At 37.6% G+C, this 18,169-nt stretch overlaps 1 protein-coding gene across 1 annotated transcript; it reads right to left on the bottom strand.

Annotated features, from left to right (window-relative positions):
* Positions 1-3,438: 3,438 nt before the first annotated feature.
* Positions 3,439-17,476, bottom strand: LOC140672264 (uncharacterized). The gene has a single exon (XM_072904254.1). It carries the CDS (start codon positions 16,214-16,216, stop codon positions 13,064-13,066), a length of 3,153 nt encoding a protein of 1,050 aa, XP_072760355.1. The 5' UTR covers positions 16,217-17,476; the 3' UTR covers positions 3,439-13,063.
* Positions 17,477-18,169: the final 693 nt, after the last annotated feature.

Here is an 18,169-nt window from a genome sequence, read left to right as displayed (position 1 = left end):
AGAGATAAACGAAAATGAAATTAACAGAAGAGTGTCACGGTCATAAACAGAGAGCATACATATGTAAAGCTTTCCTTTACTTTCGGAAACCTTTCGAGACGAGAGACTCTGTAAGGAGATCAAAACGAAAGCGAGTGTGCGGTTGTAACACGGCCGCATTAATTCGGTCTCTCTCGTGTGCCAGAAGTATCCCCGAGAACTTTCAAGGGAACCTTGATGCAGTAACTTTCATCCTGCGCGACCTACCTCACGCATTTCCCCATAACTTCTTCCTTCTCGTAGTCTCCATTCGGTCCATGACCCACGTAATATGAATACATTTCGACATCTTGAAACTAAAGGGCTTACTCGCTATAAGAAAGATTGTAAACACTTTTCTATTGTGTTTTAATTCCCATTTGTTTTTTTCTTCAAATTTATAAATCACACTCTTGAGATTGTATCTTAATTCTTTGAAATTCTCAAGGAATTCTGCAAACTTCAGACTCAATAGTCCCTACTTCTCCAACATCCGTTGAACATGCGATTAATTTGTATTCGTTGGCGGAAGCCAGCTTCGAGGAGAGATACGCGGTAAGCGACTAATCTAAAGGAGAACGAAGAGAAATGGCGTCGCGAATCCTATAAAAGACATAAGGTCTTGCTCGCCCTTATCCGCAGCTTATCGGCCACGATTTATGCGCGTCGAAGGGCTCGTTTCTCAAATTTCGTCGGGCCCTTCTTTCAGAGGCGTTCCCCGTTCTCCCGCGGGAACTGCACCGGCCGATAAAGGGAAAGCTGCATTGTCACGCGGAGCATATATCGTCTTAACGAAAAACTTGGCGTTTAGATAGAGAGGCGACGGAACAAGATAAAGCTCGAAGGAAGAGCGGCGACGGGTAGAAAGGCTGACGTGAGGATGCAACTCATTATGACAGCTGTCTTCGCTGTGGGAAAAATCTTTCGGATACGCATCGGAAACTGGGATATCCGCTCTTCGAGCCGCGGGGGTTCGTGTGTGTGCCTAAGTTGGAATTACGAATATAAATTTGCACAGTGATCGATATATGATACGTTAAATATTTCGAAAATATACTTTTCTCTCTCTCTCTCTCTCTCTCTCTTTTTTTTTTAATTTATGTAACAAATCCAGACATAGGTAAAATCGGAATATTTACGAGATACAAAAGCATAAAGAGAATCTTTTGTTTTTCGTTTTCTAAGTAAGTTATTATTATTCTTTAGAAAAATAACTCTTTCCATGAAACATTTTGTTTCAATATTCTAACAGTTATTTAAAAATCTTTAAAATTAAAAATTCAGTTAACATTTTTAATTTAATCGAATATATTGACAGTTTTTAATAATTAATTAAACACGTAATTCTGCGATTTTTACGACTTTTATCATTGACGTTATGTCGCATCGATCGCATTGCAATGGAGCGACTCGCTCGAAACTCGCTGTACGCTAACGCGATCCAAGTCCTGGCGAGGGTCCCACAGCCTTGGAGGAACATATGGTCCACGGGCCGAGGGCATCGTTCATTGGCCGACACGCAGACTCGTAATCTTGCTATTTATCACGGGATGCGAGAGCGCGGCGGTAATCTTCGTGCGTTAAGCCGGTCGCGGTAATCGGTTGAAAAATGCCGACGGTGGAGAGAGGGTTGACCGAGAGGGGAAGGGAGACTAATTTTTTTTTTGCCAGTAAGACGTGTCAGGAAAATTGCTCTAAATATACAAATACGTGAGAGATGCTCGTTTGAAATTACGTGTGTAACACCTTTGCACGATTACGACGTTGTTCAACTCAATATTATTTCACGTCGACATAGATAAATCAATATTTTAAATTTAAATTTTTATTCTAATTTTTAATTATATCCTTATTTTATTTTTTCTTCGTTTTCATGTTTTTTTTTTCTTTTATTGATATAATAAATTTTTCTTTATTCTTCTTTAAATAAATAAAGATTCAGTTCTACAAAATCCGAATTAATTAAAATCCTTTTCAAGTTAAAATTTCTTAAGCGCATTAAATTTAATTTCAACTCGTCTAAATATTTGGTTTTTTTTTTTTATATCGATGCATTGCAGCTATTTTTCTTTAATTGAAAATTAAATTTTGTTTTTCTTGTGAAAGAAACGGTATATTTTCCGCTGATTACACTCAGATTTCCTAAAAAAATCGGTGTAGATTTATCTCACCCCTCTCACTCGTCGCGCCGATGGGAGAGAGTCGCTTATTACGAATCGACTTGCGTGCCCCTCAAACGTCGATAATTATTTAACGGCCTCGCCGCGCCGCTTAAATGTTATAAACAGCGACACACAAGTCATTAAATAAATTACTCTGTTATGCGCGTTATAATGCAAGCACATATTGTGATACTGTAGCTTCTATTACGGTTATTATACCATAATTTTCCTCCTCACGAATACTTACCGCCATATATTTTCGCCGATCGTCTCACGCTCGCGCGTACAACGATTGTCCTCGCAAATCACTATCCTTCCGACGTTCGGTGTAACGAGGAAAACATATAATAATAAGATATGTGAGAGAAGAGAAAAGGGAGGATAAGTGACGGGGGGAGAGGGAGGAGAAGGAGGGGAGGATCCATTGAAGCCACAGAGTCGGTCGTCGATTTTCTCTCCTGGATATATTTATTTATTAATTAGCTAATATTATTCTGAAAACGTATGAACATTTGTACATGTGTTTTGTATCATGAGGTACTTGTGTATGGCGTTCTCGCGTCAAATACATAATCGATACACGATACATCGCGTGTACCACGAGCGGCGGACGCGCCGCCGTATATTATTTATCGCGGATCTTGTATTACGCGGCCTGTTTATGACCCCGAGAGATCCGCGGTCGAATGTATTTGACTTGTTTTTCCTTTTCCTCTTAATTCCGTCAATTAAGTCAAATTTCCTCCCGTGGCGGCAGTGTGCTCCTCTCGAAAAAGGAGCATTGTATAGTTATACGGTGAGCTAATTGTAAATTTTTTAGCGGGTCGAGAATGCGCGACCCGCGGTTGGATGGCTTTTTCTTTTCGACCCTCTGTCCCTGGGGACAAGTATGTATGTATGTATGTATTGCGCTATTCGGCGATTTCGCGGATTTTCTTTCGTCTTCGGGGAACGAATTCGCCTCTGCGAGACAAGGTCTGAAACTTGTCTGTGAGATTCTCTCTATCGCACAGCTATCGCTAAATGCGGCTGCACCGATTTATCGTGATTTTTGCGACGAGTGTAAAATTCATCCGCATTTAGCGATCGGAGCGTGCGCCTTATATGGGATATGGACATGTAAGCGAGCATCTCGCGCTTCTTGGATCTCGATTGTCACGCTTAAAGATAATCGCTCTCGTGAGCTTTCGCAGCGAGGTATAACGGTAGCCGCCACGCAGCTCGTTGATTGATTTCTTTTTTTTTCTCTCTCTCTCTCTCTCTCTCTCTCTCTCTCTCTCTCTCACTTAGAATTCGTATATAATCTAGAATTTAAATATATAATATATATAGATTTATTTATTTATATATATATATATATTTATATATTTATATACTAAAAAACATTCGTTCACAACGAATTAGAAAACATAAAAATTTAACTAGAAGACGCATAATACAATGGACTCTACACCTAACACATCGCTTCTCGATTTACTTAATCTCTTATCAAGATACATTCCGCTCCCTATATTCTTTCTTTCGCATTCTCTCTTTCATTCTCCACTCTTTTCTCCTCGCTCTTCTCTTTCCTCCATCGTCTTATAAATCGCGTCTTATAGATCGCATAAATATATTGCTTCATCATCAGGTAGATGTTGCCTAAGTCTAACAACGATGCGGACTCGCTGATAGCAACGGCAAGAGGGGCGGGGGGGGGGTGGAGGGGTGGGGAGCGCCCGACGAGCCCCGATCACGGCCATTAATTATTATTGCTGCGAAACAAGGAAAGGGCGATCGGTAATCATTGCCGCGTAATCCGCAATTAAGTCGACGCGACTATCGATCTTCGTTCGTGGTCGTCTTGGCCCGTTCGTTCCCTTTATTTTTGCGCCCCGCCGCTCTACCATATACACGAGTCTCTCGATTCGCGCTTGTGCTTCGCCAAGTTCTTTCAATCTCGTCGACGTTGATTAGCTTTCTCTCTGTATGCTATCAGCTGATTGTAGATCTTTAAATAGCGGGAGATTGGTGTATAATTCGCCCAGCGATAAACTAACGTAAGGATACCGCTGATCGCGCAATTTCGCAAATTACAAGTGGAATAATATTTGCAATTTCATTCCCTCTGAAAGAATCTTTTTCAATCGAACTAATAAATAAGGATGTATATTGGAATGTAATTACATGTAATTTTATTATAAAAGTATGAGAAATATATAAAAGTGAATGTTCAAATTTCTTCGAGATTTTATATTTACCTTTGTAATATTAATTAAAAACTCTCGATCGCGCGTCCGAAGAAGAAATTCGAAGTCAAGAGAATACAAAAGAATTGGCACGGAACTTCCTTATCTCTCTTCTCGAGATACATGTATGTATTATTCGATTATTTATTTATTTATCCTTTTTTCGCTCCAAGTGGTCCAAGCGCGGCGAGAGATACCATCATCGCTATTGGCGAGGCACTCGCGAATCGAGCGATTCCTTTCGTCGAGTCCGCAACAATTTGCTAAATTACAGAATGCCCAAGGTTACGAGTACGCGACGAGAGGACGACGCGGGAGAGCGGGGATTCGGAGAGGAAGGGAGAGAGGATCGCAGAAGGGGAATAGTGGGTGTAATGGTACAGATCGGGAGGATGGGCGATTCGCCACGATCGGGATACTTCATGGAATCTCTCGCGTACAACACGCGTGTGTCCGTATACTCTGACATTAACTAAATTGCGCGCCGATAAAAGCGCAGGGAGGAAAAAAAAAAGTGCAAACAGAGAGTACGAAACGGAAGATATCCGTTGATTTTCGAAAGCGCAAAACGACCGGAGAGATGTTCCGCTCGTCGGGATTAATGAAGTCCGATCACGAATACGCGCGCGAGTAAACATAACGTGCATTAACTCGTTAGATGCTCGTCGTGTATCGTACACGATATCTCGAAGATTTCATCGAACGTATATGAACCTATATAATATACACGTGAAACAAAAGGTTAAATTGCACCAACTTTTGTATTACGAGAAAAAAATAATTTATAAAACAGCTTTAAGAATGTAGTTTACACATATAGTAGATATCTCCCTCTTGACATTTCTTTTTACTATTTGTTTTTTTTTTTTTTTTTTTTCAAATATTAGATAGCTTTGTCTGTATGTATTTTATTAATGACATATGCTAATATATGTGTATAAAATAATATACGTTACGTAATCTATAAAACGTAAAGGTAAGAAGGAAACAGAAAGAAAATAAAAAGAAAAATGTTTTCTAAGAATCAAGAAATGTTTTATTTTACGAAGAAATAAAATATATTTATAAAAACAATACTATACATGTATATTATAACTAACTTATAAAAAACAAGAATTGATATAAATTACAATCTAGTGTTTCGTGTGCCATACTTTCTCCTGCTTCTCGGTCTGCTAGTTTTAGAGTATCGTAATACGGTACAGATCGATAATTAACTATAAATTAGCTGTTCTATGTTTAAGAAAAGAAAAGAATTATATGAGCAAAAATTAAATCTTACATACTGACGACAAATATAAGAGTGGTTCGTTTTCAGAGAATTAAAATATTAAAAAAGTTATTGACTAGTTGCGACGGAACAAGTCCATAACGTCGGTTGAAACCATAAGATGCATAAATATAGCTGAAAAAAATATTTCTTCTTTTCTTAAAGTTACAACATATTTATCTATTTTCATATTATGCTTTCAATTAAATTTATTAAATTTATTAATTAATCTTGTTGATTAAATCTCTTCTTGTTCTAGATAATTTCTACATAATCTTCGGAGAGTAATAGAATAAAAAAAATAATTATGAGCTTTATTTCTGCGGTGTCTGTGTATCAAAGAAATTTTTTTTATAATTCACTCTTCTTAATTCTTCGTTATTATGCATCCCAGGTTATGTGTATTCTTAAAACAAGCATAGAACAGCAGTGTGGGCATACAAAATCTTAAAAAGTTATTATCTCGAAATTTAAAAAATGTGTTAATGTATTATGATAGATTATAATCTCACGAGATTAACATAAATGTTTGAAAGTAATTTAGCGACAAGCAGTATTCTTTATTCATAATATTGATCGTATAATTATTGAGCTCAGATTATTGCATTTTTTAAATTTCTTAATGTTTTCTTTGGGATTTTGTATGCCCATTCAAAAGGAACGGAAAACATGTGTGATATATCATTATTCCAAATTGGATCATATATGTATGATCATTAAATATATGTAACTGAAATATCACTGTGTCATAATCGCCACACGCATTCTTTCTCTCTTTCTCTCTCGTTCTCTCTCTCTCTCTCTCTTTTTTTTCTTTCTCTCTCCCTTTCTCTGGAACTTTATAAATTTGTTGACACGCATGGTTATATCTATATATTATATATATATATATATTTATATATATTTATATGGCACAAGAGAGATATATAACCATGTGTATGTGTATATGCGTGTACGGAATAATGTTCCTGTGTGAAATGAGAGAATCTCTCTCAAGTTACTTTTCTCGCACTCTGGCGAAAATTAACTGCTTCTCAATATTCTCTGGGAGAAAATGCCCGTGAAATCAGAATCACATTTTTTTTTTTTTTTAAGGGAATGCATATCTCAATATTATCGATATCTTTCTTTCGCGCGATTGTGTTTGGGAATATTCCTATATATACATCTTATCAATATCCTTATAATATAAAGATACAATGATCCGGAATGTGCGCAATTCTCTCTTAACTCCTCAGCGTATAGAGATTTTTTTCAAATATGAATTTATGCCGATATTTTTACCCATACATTTCTTCTTCCTCTTTAACAGATTCCCAACGAATAATTTGTACGATGTGATTTTTCCGAGATTTTCGAAATACATATCGATATATTCATCTGATTTCATAACTGTAGTTTTTTTACAAAAATTTTTGTGTGTGATTCTTTACATATTCTGCAATACTTTGGAGTAGAAATTAACACACACACACACACACATATATATATATATATATATATATATATATATATATATATATATATATATATATATATATATATATATATATATATATAGAGAGAGAGAGAAAGAGAGACAATGTTTCGAAATATTACAGAGTACATAAAGCATCGCGTAAAAAATTTTTATAAAAACCTACAGTTATAAAATCGGACGACTATATTGATATGTATCTTGAAAATTTTAGGAAAATCGCGCGCACAAATTGTTAGTCGCGAATCATCACTTTTACATATATGACACACAATTACTGTTCAAAACAATTAGGGGATCATCTTTTAAAGAAATCTATACATGGACCCAAACACCATCGTTTAAAGAAGCTAAAATACTGCATTTTACTAAAGAGAGCTATTCAAAACCTAAGATATGTATTATACTATTGACCTAAAATGTCATAACGACCTAACGACGCGCATTTGAAAAAAAAAAAATCCCCTAGTATATATACACATACGTACATATACATATATACGTTAGTGTTACACGTAGCACGTGAAATGTGCCGGGATCATCATCATTTCTCACAACAGACATTCGCCAAGTGAATGAAATGTACAAAAATTACGTCTTATAATTAATCCAATAGTTTTATCGATACAATAATATTAATACAATATAATAATAATTAATAATATTAATATAATAATAGTCAATAATGAAGAGAGCTGGGGAAGTAGTAATATTAAAAAAAAAACAAGTGATAATATAAAAAATAAGTAATAATATAAAAAACAAGTGAAAAAAAAGAAATGAGCCTTGATTTTTCAAGCAACTTTGAAATCGCTATTAAAATTCCATATCGAAAGATTGTACTAAGAATATCTCATCGCTCTGAAATTCTAGTTACATATCTATATTTGTTTTTTTTCTTTTCGCCGTCACGCCTTGGATACAGAGACGAATGAAATCGCAAACATTTGCATTCTGTTCTCCTTGTCTCTCGTGACGTTGGATCGTTTTGTAAAACGATGATATGGCTAGATATAGTATATTCGATTGCATAATATCAGAGCCTTCGCCTAACGCCGACGCGTTATATTATTTATAATGAAACCGAGTGTGCAGTAACACTGTTTGATATGTCTCTAAAAATCGCACATCAATTTCTTTCTCCGCTTCTCATAGCGAATTCCATTGTACGCTAAGTCCACTAAATATAGGAACGTAACGTGTGTAGTGATTTTTTGATTGATGAAACAAAAACATGTTACATATTCCATCAAAAATTGACACTAATGATAATGATTAATGCACGAGTTATGTGAAACGTTCATGCACATTATTAAAACAACATTCTTACAACCAAACTCGCTTGCAGATTATATGTATCTTCCCTCTCTTCTCTCTCTCTCTCTCTCTCTCTCTCTCTCTCTCTCTCTCTCTCTCTCTCTCTCTCTCTCTTTCTTTCTTTCTCGTTGTCTTCTACCATTCGCATTTTTTAGATTACCTACTGGTTTAATCAGCTTATAATTTGGACATCTTAAATCTAAAGTAAAGCCGAATGATGAAAAATACAAAAAGTAGAAGATAAAATAAAGAGAGAGAAAGAAAGTAAGATATATATCCTAATAGCGAGTTTGGATTACGTTAGTAAATACGTGTGAAAATTTTAATCTACTCTCATCTTATATATTATATTGAACGACAGTTCTTTCTTTCTTTTTTTCTTTCTCTCTCTTTCTACTTCTCCCTTTCTCTCATATCTAGTGTTATACCTCGTGCGCAAAAGAGATGATTATGACGCAGCGCATACAAAATACAAGTCAAACTGCAATGTATGAAAGTACATCTTTCGCCCACACGGACGCTCTTCGCTACTTTATTATTATTATTATTATTATTATTATTATTATTATTATTATTATTATTATTATTACTATTATTATTATTATTATTATTATTATTGCATTGGCTCTTTCATTTTCTTTCTTTTCACCATTCATTCATCGTTAAATTCCTGAACTCTGAGGTAGTCTGTTTCGGGTGTGACATTACGTAGTAAAAAGTGGCAAGAGTGCTACATATCGTTTACCGCGTGTTATCATGTTATACGCTATACATCGATATTATTTACGTGTGTATTGATATTATTCTTCCTTAATATGATAAATAAAGCAGGACTTGTGAAAAAAAAATGTGTTTATATTCGCGTCAAGTTTGTGATGTATTGTGTACGCTCGCAATTTTTCTGTATGTATCTAACAATAAGAATATATCCTTAAATCCGTGGATTGTTTTACACAGGATATTTAAATTTTATATTTCGCGACTACAGTGACGAAAATCATTTGCAAAGTATACAGTATCTTAATCGATCTATATTTTAAAAACGTAGAAGATGTATTTACATGTGTTTATCAGGATTTTTTGCTTTACAATACTGCCGATGTAAATTTGTCATACTACTGTTTTAGAAATATCCTTTATTCATCGTGACAATATACCCAATTTTTTAAGTACTTGCGACAGATTACTAATGTATTTTTTTATGTTAATAATATGCCAATTAATATGCATAAAAAGAACGTTCCAAATAAAACAAAATAGCTTTATTATAGACGAGTAAAAAACGCATACTCCCTCCGTCTTTTCGCCAACCTAGGGTTGGCTGCAATCGGGAGTAGAGAATAAAAGTTTCAAAAATTATCATCTCTCGTCCCTCGGTCTTTTGTTTTTTTTTAATTTAAATACAAGTGCCTCCTCAAATAAGAGTAAACTGTCACGATAAACGAACATATGAACCTTAATATAATTATAATAGAATAAATAAAAATACAAATATTATTATAAAACATGTATAATTATAAACAGATTTTGTTTATAGTGAAAAATTACAATAATATATAAATATTTTTATCATTCATTTATTTAAGTGTGAAATTAAAAACTATCAAATAAACTTGACCAAATTATCATACAGTGTCTCGACATATACACATTAAAGATAATTTTTTGTTAAACAGCAACGGTAATGTGTGTGTGTGTGTGTGTGTGTGTGTGTGTGTGTGTGTGTGTGTGTTTGTATGTGTGTGCACATGACGGAGGTTTAAATAACTAATATAATATTGAGCGAGAACCTATTTGGACATTTTGAAATCGATCGCTTCAATAAAACAAGGACGAAAACAATAACTTGTTATTTCGTTATAGTAAGGTGAACATTTACTCATAATGTGTATTTGCGTGTGCCGAACGACGCATGGCTCGAAGGGAAATTTACTGCGAGGTCGGATCGTAGTCGTGGCGATTGGCTCGTTTTGCCACAGTAATTAATCAGGCATCGATTAATTAGTGCCGTGAATATGCGGAACAAATTAAGCTACGAAAATAATTAACATTAATTGATAAACTTTAATAGCGAGAACATACAAAATAAGATTAAATCTTAACAACAGTTGCTAAAATGAATAATCAACATATGAATATTTTTAATAAGAGAATGTGATCTTAATATAAAATCAACTATTTAACTCTTATCGATAAGAGTTTTATATGTAAATTAAGCATAACAATCTAGAGAACAAATAAAATATATAACTTAATTAATTTATTAAATTGTTATATTTATTTACAATATATACAAGTGTAATATTTAAAAAATTAATAAACTAGAATACTCTTTTATTTTATAAAATTTAAAAGACTATTTTAAAAATTTAAAAATTGGGAGAGAATTTAGAAACTTAATACGTATGAGAACTTATTTAGGATTTTATGTATGGTTTATTTGACGTGCACATCAATTCATATAAACATACATGTACAATTGAGTTTTAATTTCCCTTTATACCGTTTAATCACGATTGATAAGAAAATCTAATTAAAATTTTACAATCAATTTAAAAGTGCGAGTAAAGTTCACCTTGAGCAACGCGCGAATTATAACTTTAGACTACCTTAGGCTTTTAAATAAACAAATGAAACATTATTATGAAAACGTGCCCAGCATTGATTAAAATCAAAGTTTTATTTAAAATAAAAAATATATTTTTTATATTCCGTTAGGAGATACATTTCAATTATTAATCAATGTATCGGGTATGTTTTCACAATAAAGGAACGGAAATCTAAAATTAAAATTTTATCTAAATTAAAAAGTACACCTTTTACATTTCCTTCGATTATACATTACAATTATTGATTAATGTTGGACGCGTTTTCAACGACAACGGAGTGTTTTATTGTTTACTTATTTTTATCCTTTATAAACACATGTAAAAAGAAAAAAATATTTATGTTATTTACAATTATTTTAAAATATATTTACAAGTAGCTCCTGCTAATTGTAGAACCAAAGACTATTTTAAAATATATTTACAAGTACTTCCTATTCATAGAACAAAACACAGAAAAATTTATTAAAAATAGGATAGAATAAATTTTTACTTCTTCAGCATATATATTTTCACATCGATTAAATGATACTTTTATTCATCACATTTTACAATTTATTATTATGCTTAAGTTTTTGCTGTATGTAAGTTCTCAATAGCAACAAAACTTCTTTTACTATAATAATATATAATTTTGTTGTTATAACAATTAATGTAATTATATTATTATCAACATTACTTAAAAGTTTATTGTTATTTTGCCCAAAATAATAATATCTTGTAATAAGTAATAGTAGAGTAATTATTTTTTTTAAAAGTAAGAGAAAAAGAGAGAAAGAAAAGAAGTATAATAATAAATTATGAAATTGTGTGATGAGATAAATGAAAATAAATTTCGATGTTTTTAAGAACATATATTGAAGGAACATAAGAAATAAGGCGTAGTTATAAATACATAATTATATACAATATTTATAACATATTTAAAACTGTAATATTAAAAATATATGAAAAAGTAGAAAAAAATGTTGAACAACTTTTTCTAACGTTAACGCTAAATGGCTTTCGTTCTATAGTTGCAAATTTCATATTATGGAGACCCTTCTTTGTTTTTTGTCATTATATATTTGTAATAATTATAATGTAATAGTAATATACAGACTTTATATATATATATATATATATATATATATATATATATATATATATATATATATATATATATATTTAGTACTTTGTACAATGCTATAAGCTTCGAGGACTTAATACAACGTTGATGTATTAGTCTTCGATCACTTGTTGCCAATTTGAAAATGCGCTTACAACTTTCCCGAGATCGTTGTTAAAAATGTTTACGGAATTTAAAGTCGTGATTTGTTGAGGAACCATTTTGCGAAAGTAATAGATAGAGAAAGATCTCGCATTATTTCTTTTTGGGATCGAATCGCTACGCCTTCGGTTCGTCGATACCGTCATGAAAGTTCCGCAGATACATTTTTTTATATGACGTTTATATTCACAAAAGAAGCACAATTTCGATATATTGTAAAGACCGTTTCGTCTTGATTACTTTCCATCAAATTACTTTTAGATAAAAAGCTTGGAGAACGTCGAATTGCTTTAAGAATCAAATAAATATTACATTAATAGAAAAAAATTGAAAAAATGTCGACGCTGTCATATGACGTCCACGTGCATATTATTACGTCAAAACTGTTTAAAAAAAATTCGTTATCTATTTAATTTTTCTTATTAAAAATAATGTACTATTTTAGCAAAAATTACAAAATAAATATTAAATCATTGGCAAACAGTTATATATTTCTGTGTGTCTGGGATTAAATTAGAACAAGAAACAAAACGGAAAATGCGAACGATATCTGCCAATCGGCGAAGAATGTTACCTTCCGTTCTGTGAACGAGACGATCTCGAGGCCGCGCAACGATCGGAGCAACCCATCAAGTTTGACATCCCGAAGGCACACGTCTCTTTACAACTTTTTGTCGTAGTTGTTCTGTCGACATTGTCGACATTGTCGGGTCGTTTAACATTGCGTTGAACATTGAGACCGTTGAGCGTTGTAACGCGAACCGTTGAGCCGCTGGGCGTTCACTCGTTGCATGCTCTGTCGTTGCGCGGACAGCCGCGCTTTCTTGTTGTGCGTATCTTGATGCTTTTTCATGTGATCCTGTCGGATAAATCCTTTACCGCAAGTATCACATTTGAATGGCCGCTTACCGGTATGGATGCAAGTATGCCGCTTGAGGTCGGTTTTGTGGGCGAATACTTTCGGGCAGGCTTCGCACTTGTGCTTTCTCAAACAGGTGTGCATCTGCACATGTTTTGCATGCAATTCCTCGTCCGGAAATCGCTTGCCGCATTGAGAGCATTTAAACGGCTTGTCGCCCGAGTGGAAGCTTTTATTATGCTGTGTGAGATAGCAGCCTCTCCCGAAAGATTTATTACAATCGATGCACTTGTGGATGCCATCTTGCGAAATAAAATTAGCCGCGGAAGTGACCTGACGTTGCTTGCTGGAGTTGATCTTGCTCTTACGCTCCTTCTTAGGCTGCAAGCCGATGTTCGGGTCTAAATCTTCCTTCGCTTGCCTCAGCTGTGATAGGTGGTTATTATTCGTTTCAATATCAATGTGCTGTTGCTCAAACTGATAGGTGAGCGAAGATACTTGATCCGCGTTCGTCTGCATCGTCGTTAGGTCCATATCGGTCAACGACTTATAGCGCGATGGTGAAAATGGGTCATAAGTCGTTGGGGTAGATTCAAAAGATTCTTGAGGAGTGATCTCCTCCGTGCTTAGCCCCCCCACGTTAACGGCTTGTATCTGGTTTTGTACTTCTACAAACGCTGTTAATACACCGATTTGCGAGAAATTCTTGTGATCAAAAACCGTAAAACTGGGCAATAACTGATGATGTTGTTGATCGTTTTGCTCGTTACCAATAGAAGTTAGCTGGAGGGTGGTAACTGGTTGGGTAGACTCCAGTAGGACCGCCGGGGTGGGGGTAGTAATTGTGGTAACGTGGGGGGGCAATGCGTTTGGGTACGGCTGGTGAGGCATCGTAGTACCCCCCATCGCCGTGGGCGAAGTCATCGCCGGATGGACCGAGCCTGGCGAGTTCATGTGATGCGGGTGCGGGGATGAACCCATTGGCGAAGGGCAACTCATGTGCGATGCCGCCTGTGGGGGTATGGGCGAACTCGTGGTATGATGCACCGGCTGGCCCGATGAATCCGTTGGCAGGTGAAGCTGTTGCTGCTGTTGTTGCTGCTGCTGGAGGCCCAGCTGGTGAGGCGCAGAACCCATTTGTTGCTGATGATGTCCCGCCAGTGGCGATGGAACCGGAGAATTGACCGGCATTATTCCCGAGTGTGGCAGATGGACCAGTTGTTGTTGCATTAGGACCGCTGCCGAAGAGTCGCTGCTGCTGTTGCTGCTGTTGGAATTGCAGTGCGTGGTGGGCGTGTGAAGCAGGCCCCTCGTCGCCTCGCCCGAGGGACCTGCCATCAAGTTTGGGGGACTCCTAGAAGATGGTAAATCCGATGGAGATCGTGCGGGCGCGCCGCCGCCCCTGTTACTCGAATGATTGTTCTCTCTAGTAGGATGATGATGAGCGCTAATCGGTAAGATCGCTGGATCAGGTTCCTTGCCATTTTTGACAGCGTTCTTGTGCAACGTCGTATTATAATGTCTTTTGAGATGGCCCGAACTTGTAAACCACTTGTTGCACGAGCTGCAGTTGTAGGTCTTTGGCCGGCGCGGCTCGTTGCTTTTCCAGGATTGGTTAGCTAATGGCGCCGGCGGCGCTGGCGCCGCTGTCTGAACGAATCCAGCTGGCATTTGATGATTTGCTATCGGTTGCGCGCTTGCGATTATTGGTGAGCCTTGATGTCCGTGCTCCACAGGCATATGTTGACCACGCATGAACTGACCTTGATCAGCAATCGGTGGAGGAACATTGTCTATGGGGCCCATAGACCCAAGCCCGCTATGATAATCATGTGGTTGAGTGGCCGGCGGCCAACCCAGCATAGAACTCACCGAATGTGATCCTATTCTGTGCTGCTGTGGCTGCTGCTGCTGCTGTATTAGCTGTTGCTGCATCTGCATCTGAAGTCCTTGTTGTTGTTGCTGCTGTTGTTGCTGCCGAAGTCTCATGAGCTCCTCGAATCGGTGCGCGCTTTCCACTTTATGAGAATCTAAGTCGAGAATCTCAGTCTGCTCTTCAGGTGGTTCTTGTTTCATTTCCGATTTGTTTGTCTGTCCACCGTTGTAATCATAACCAGGTTGTTGTTGTGGTTGATTAGAAAGAGGCGGCGATGGATGCAACTGCTGAGGGCTGTTGCCCAATTGATACTGTGGCACGGGTGGATACGCAGAAGGTGAATCTAAATGATTCGTTCTCATGTGTTCGCCTAACTGATTTGCGTCTTCGTAAACAGCACCGCATTTGTCGCATTGAAGCGGCGGACTCTGCGGACTAGTAGAATTGGACGTCGCGCGATCTGCAGAATAATGCTGTTGATGCTGATACGGATGATAACGGGGGTAACCGCCGCCACCATCACGATTGCTCTGAGCATCTTCCTGGGACGGTGAAAAATGATGAGTTAACATGTAAGACTGCTCGTTTGGCATGTAATAGCCGCTCTCATTAAACAATGGTTGAAAATGATCATATGACTGGCATACAAGTGTATGTATGGCAGGTTGTTGCTGCTGTTGTTGAGGCTGTTGTTGTGGCTGCTGCTGCTGCTGCTGCTGCTGCTGTTGTTGTTGCTGTTGTTGTTGTTGTTGTTGTTGTTGTTGTTGTTGTTGCTGCTGCTGCTGCTGCTGCTGCTGCTGCTGCTGCTGCTGCTGCGAAGATGTTGGATCTTGAGAAGGCGACATCGATGACGGCTCATTCGAATCCGTCGGCACAGTCACATTATCTCGATTGACATTCACGTGATTATTATGATTGCCAGTTTTATTATGATTATTATTGCTCTCTTCTTGTTGTGCCTTACTAGCCCATTGATTTAATAAATTTTCTTGATGATAACGCAGGTGCACCTCTAAGCTTTTCTCGCTCTCGAAGTTAAGACCACAGTCTTTACAATGATGCCCCGTATTCGAACTGCCACCTACGTACTGTTGCTGTTGTTGTTGTGGCTCGACACTCGTCATTTCACTCATATTGTCTTTTTTTCCACTTGACCGTCAAGTCACGTGTTTTAGCCGTCGAATAGTAACTCGTGCACAACACGAACAGAATAAAACTAGACGACACACACACATGAGTGCCCGTTACACGCGCCCGAGCGCGCGCGCACCTGTAACGTGGCAATCCTTCTCCCTTTCTTTTTGGTCTGTTGTTTCACTTAGTCGCTTCTTGGATTGCGTCCTCTATGACGCAGCATAACTACGCGTGACGTAGCATGCTAGATATCACATGAACGATCGCGTCATACGTGGAAGTGCGAAACGGCTCTGCGACGAGTCACGTGCGAAGATTCACTAGTTCGGCGGGAGAAACAATGCGCCTCGTGATCTAGCCGTATCAATAGAAGGGAAGGAAGAATATGGTGTTTAAAACGAAAAAGAGTAGAAAGAAGAAAACAAAAAGAAACCGGGAATAAAACGTGTTCTACATTTATCATATGATCGCACCGATTCCGGACGCGAATATCCAATTCAATGTCGCTCGATAAATCGCAGTCACCTCGTGCGGCATTGTCGGCCTCCGTTCGACGGTGTGTCGACACGATGACAATGACGACAACGGGACGGTACCACTTGCTTGCAGGTTTTATTCTAAAAATTAGAGACGCGTCTCTCGATAATGAACGGCGGACAATACCGATTAACTCAGTATCGAGACAAACAAAATGAAACGGAAATAGACACACGTATCGTCGATGATTCACATGCTGACCGGCGCAAAATAATATTTGTATTTACGTTCGTCGTCCTTCTGGCAAAATCTCTTCCGTTGATGGAAACGATCGACACTTGATCTTGAGAGAAGATTTCTGATAGGATGTCTCGAATCTTGATCTAATTGTCTAAAAATTTTAATTATCACGACAATTATCACGAGCGCGAAACATTTCGCGCTTTGCTCACTATAATTGTGTCCGTATTCCACAATAACTATAATTTATAGAGTCTCTCTCTTTCGCTTTACGATCATGACAGAATTGATCGTGGGTGTCTAAGAGTCGATTACCTGACGTCGCGTATCCGGTACTGCGAGAGCAGCGGAACTGAACCGGCGAACAGCGAACACAATGAGACGCAACCACCTCAGCTTCGCATCACCCCTCCGTCCAATTCCCCCCCCCACATCTTCTTTTTCTTTCTCTCTCTTTCCTCTCACTCTCACTTCGGCGGAATACACTCGCTCACTACAACTGTACGACCGTGTCGTACGGACGCCGGTACTACTCTGTCGGTTGAAATTCCGTAGTTTCGACTCCTCGGGCTCGCGCCAAGGCACCGTTTCTCCTCCCCTCACCCCTCTCTTGCCGTGTTCCGCCCCTCACCGCTTCCTTCGCCAATCCTCGCCACCCCCTCTTCGTCGTCACTTGCCTCTTTGGAGTCGCTCTCTCTGTTTATATCTTTCTCTCTCAGACTTTAGCATGCTTCCCCTCGGTCTCTATTACTATCTCTCTTTATCTCATATCGTCGTTCCTCTCGAACGTCTTTCTTCCTTCTCATCCAGCAACACCGGCGAACAGCAGCTCTCTTTGTCTGACCCTCAGACTTTCTCTTTCTCTCACGAAAACTTCATCGTTCCGTCACGCTCCCTTAGCTGGAAGAACTCTTACCCTCTCTCTTCTCCTTTCTCTCGCTTAAACTTCTTCCTTCTTTCTCATTCAAATGCTTGACCGAGAGAGAAACACAAAACTGCCTTGCTTCTCTCTCTCTTTCTTCTCCGTTTGCTAACTCTCGTCTCTCCTGCGTACCAACCCCACCACTTTCGACATAGTCGATCTCCTCTGATTCCCTGCCTGAACTGAAGAGGGATAGGCACGCACGACAGAACGGTGGAAAGCGACGTCCAACCAAATTTGAGACCTCCTTGCCCTTCCTGGCTTTCGGCCTCCCTCCTCGCTTCTTCTAACGAGTGTTTTGGCCGTTCTCTTC

This window comes from Anoplolepis gracilipes, chromosome 13, assembly GCF_047496725.1.
Source record: "Anoplolepis gracilipes chromosome 13, ASM4749672v1, whole genome shotgun sequence".
NCBI classification, from domain to species: Eukaryota; Metazoa; Arthropoda; class Insecta; order Hymenoptera; family Formicidae; genus Anoplolepis; species Anoplolepis gracilipes.
Note: the sequence above shows the minus strand (reverse complement) of the source record. Positions and strands in the feature narration are given on the sequence as shown.

What these genes read in the sequence shown, in the direction of transcription:
- LOC140672264 (XM_072904254.1), bottom strand. Translation starts at nt 16,216, where the DNA reads ATGAGTGAAATGACGAGTGTCGAGCCACAACAACAACAGCAACAGTAC.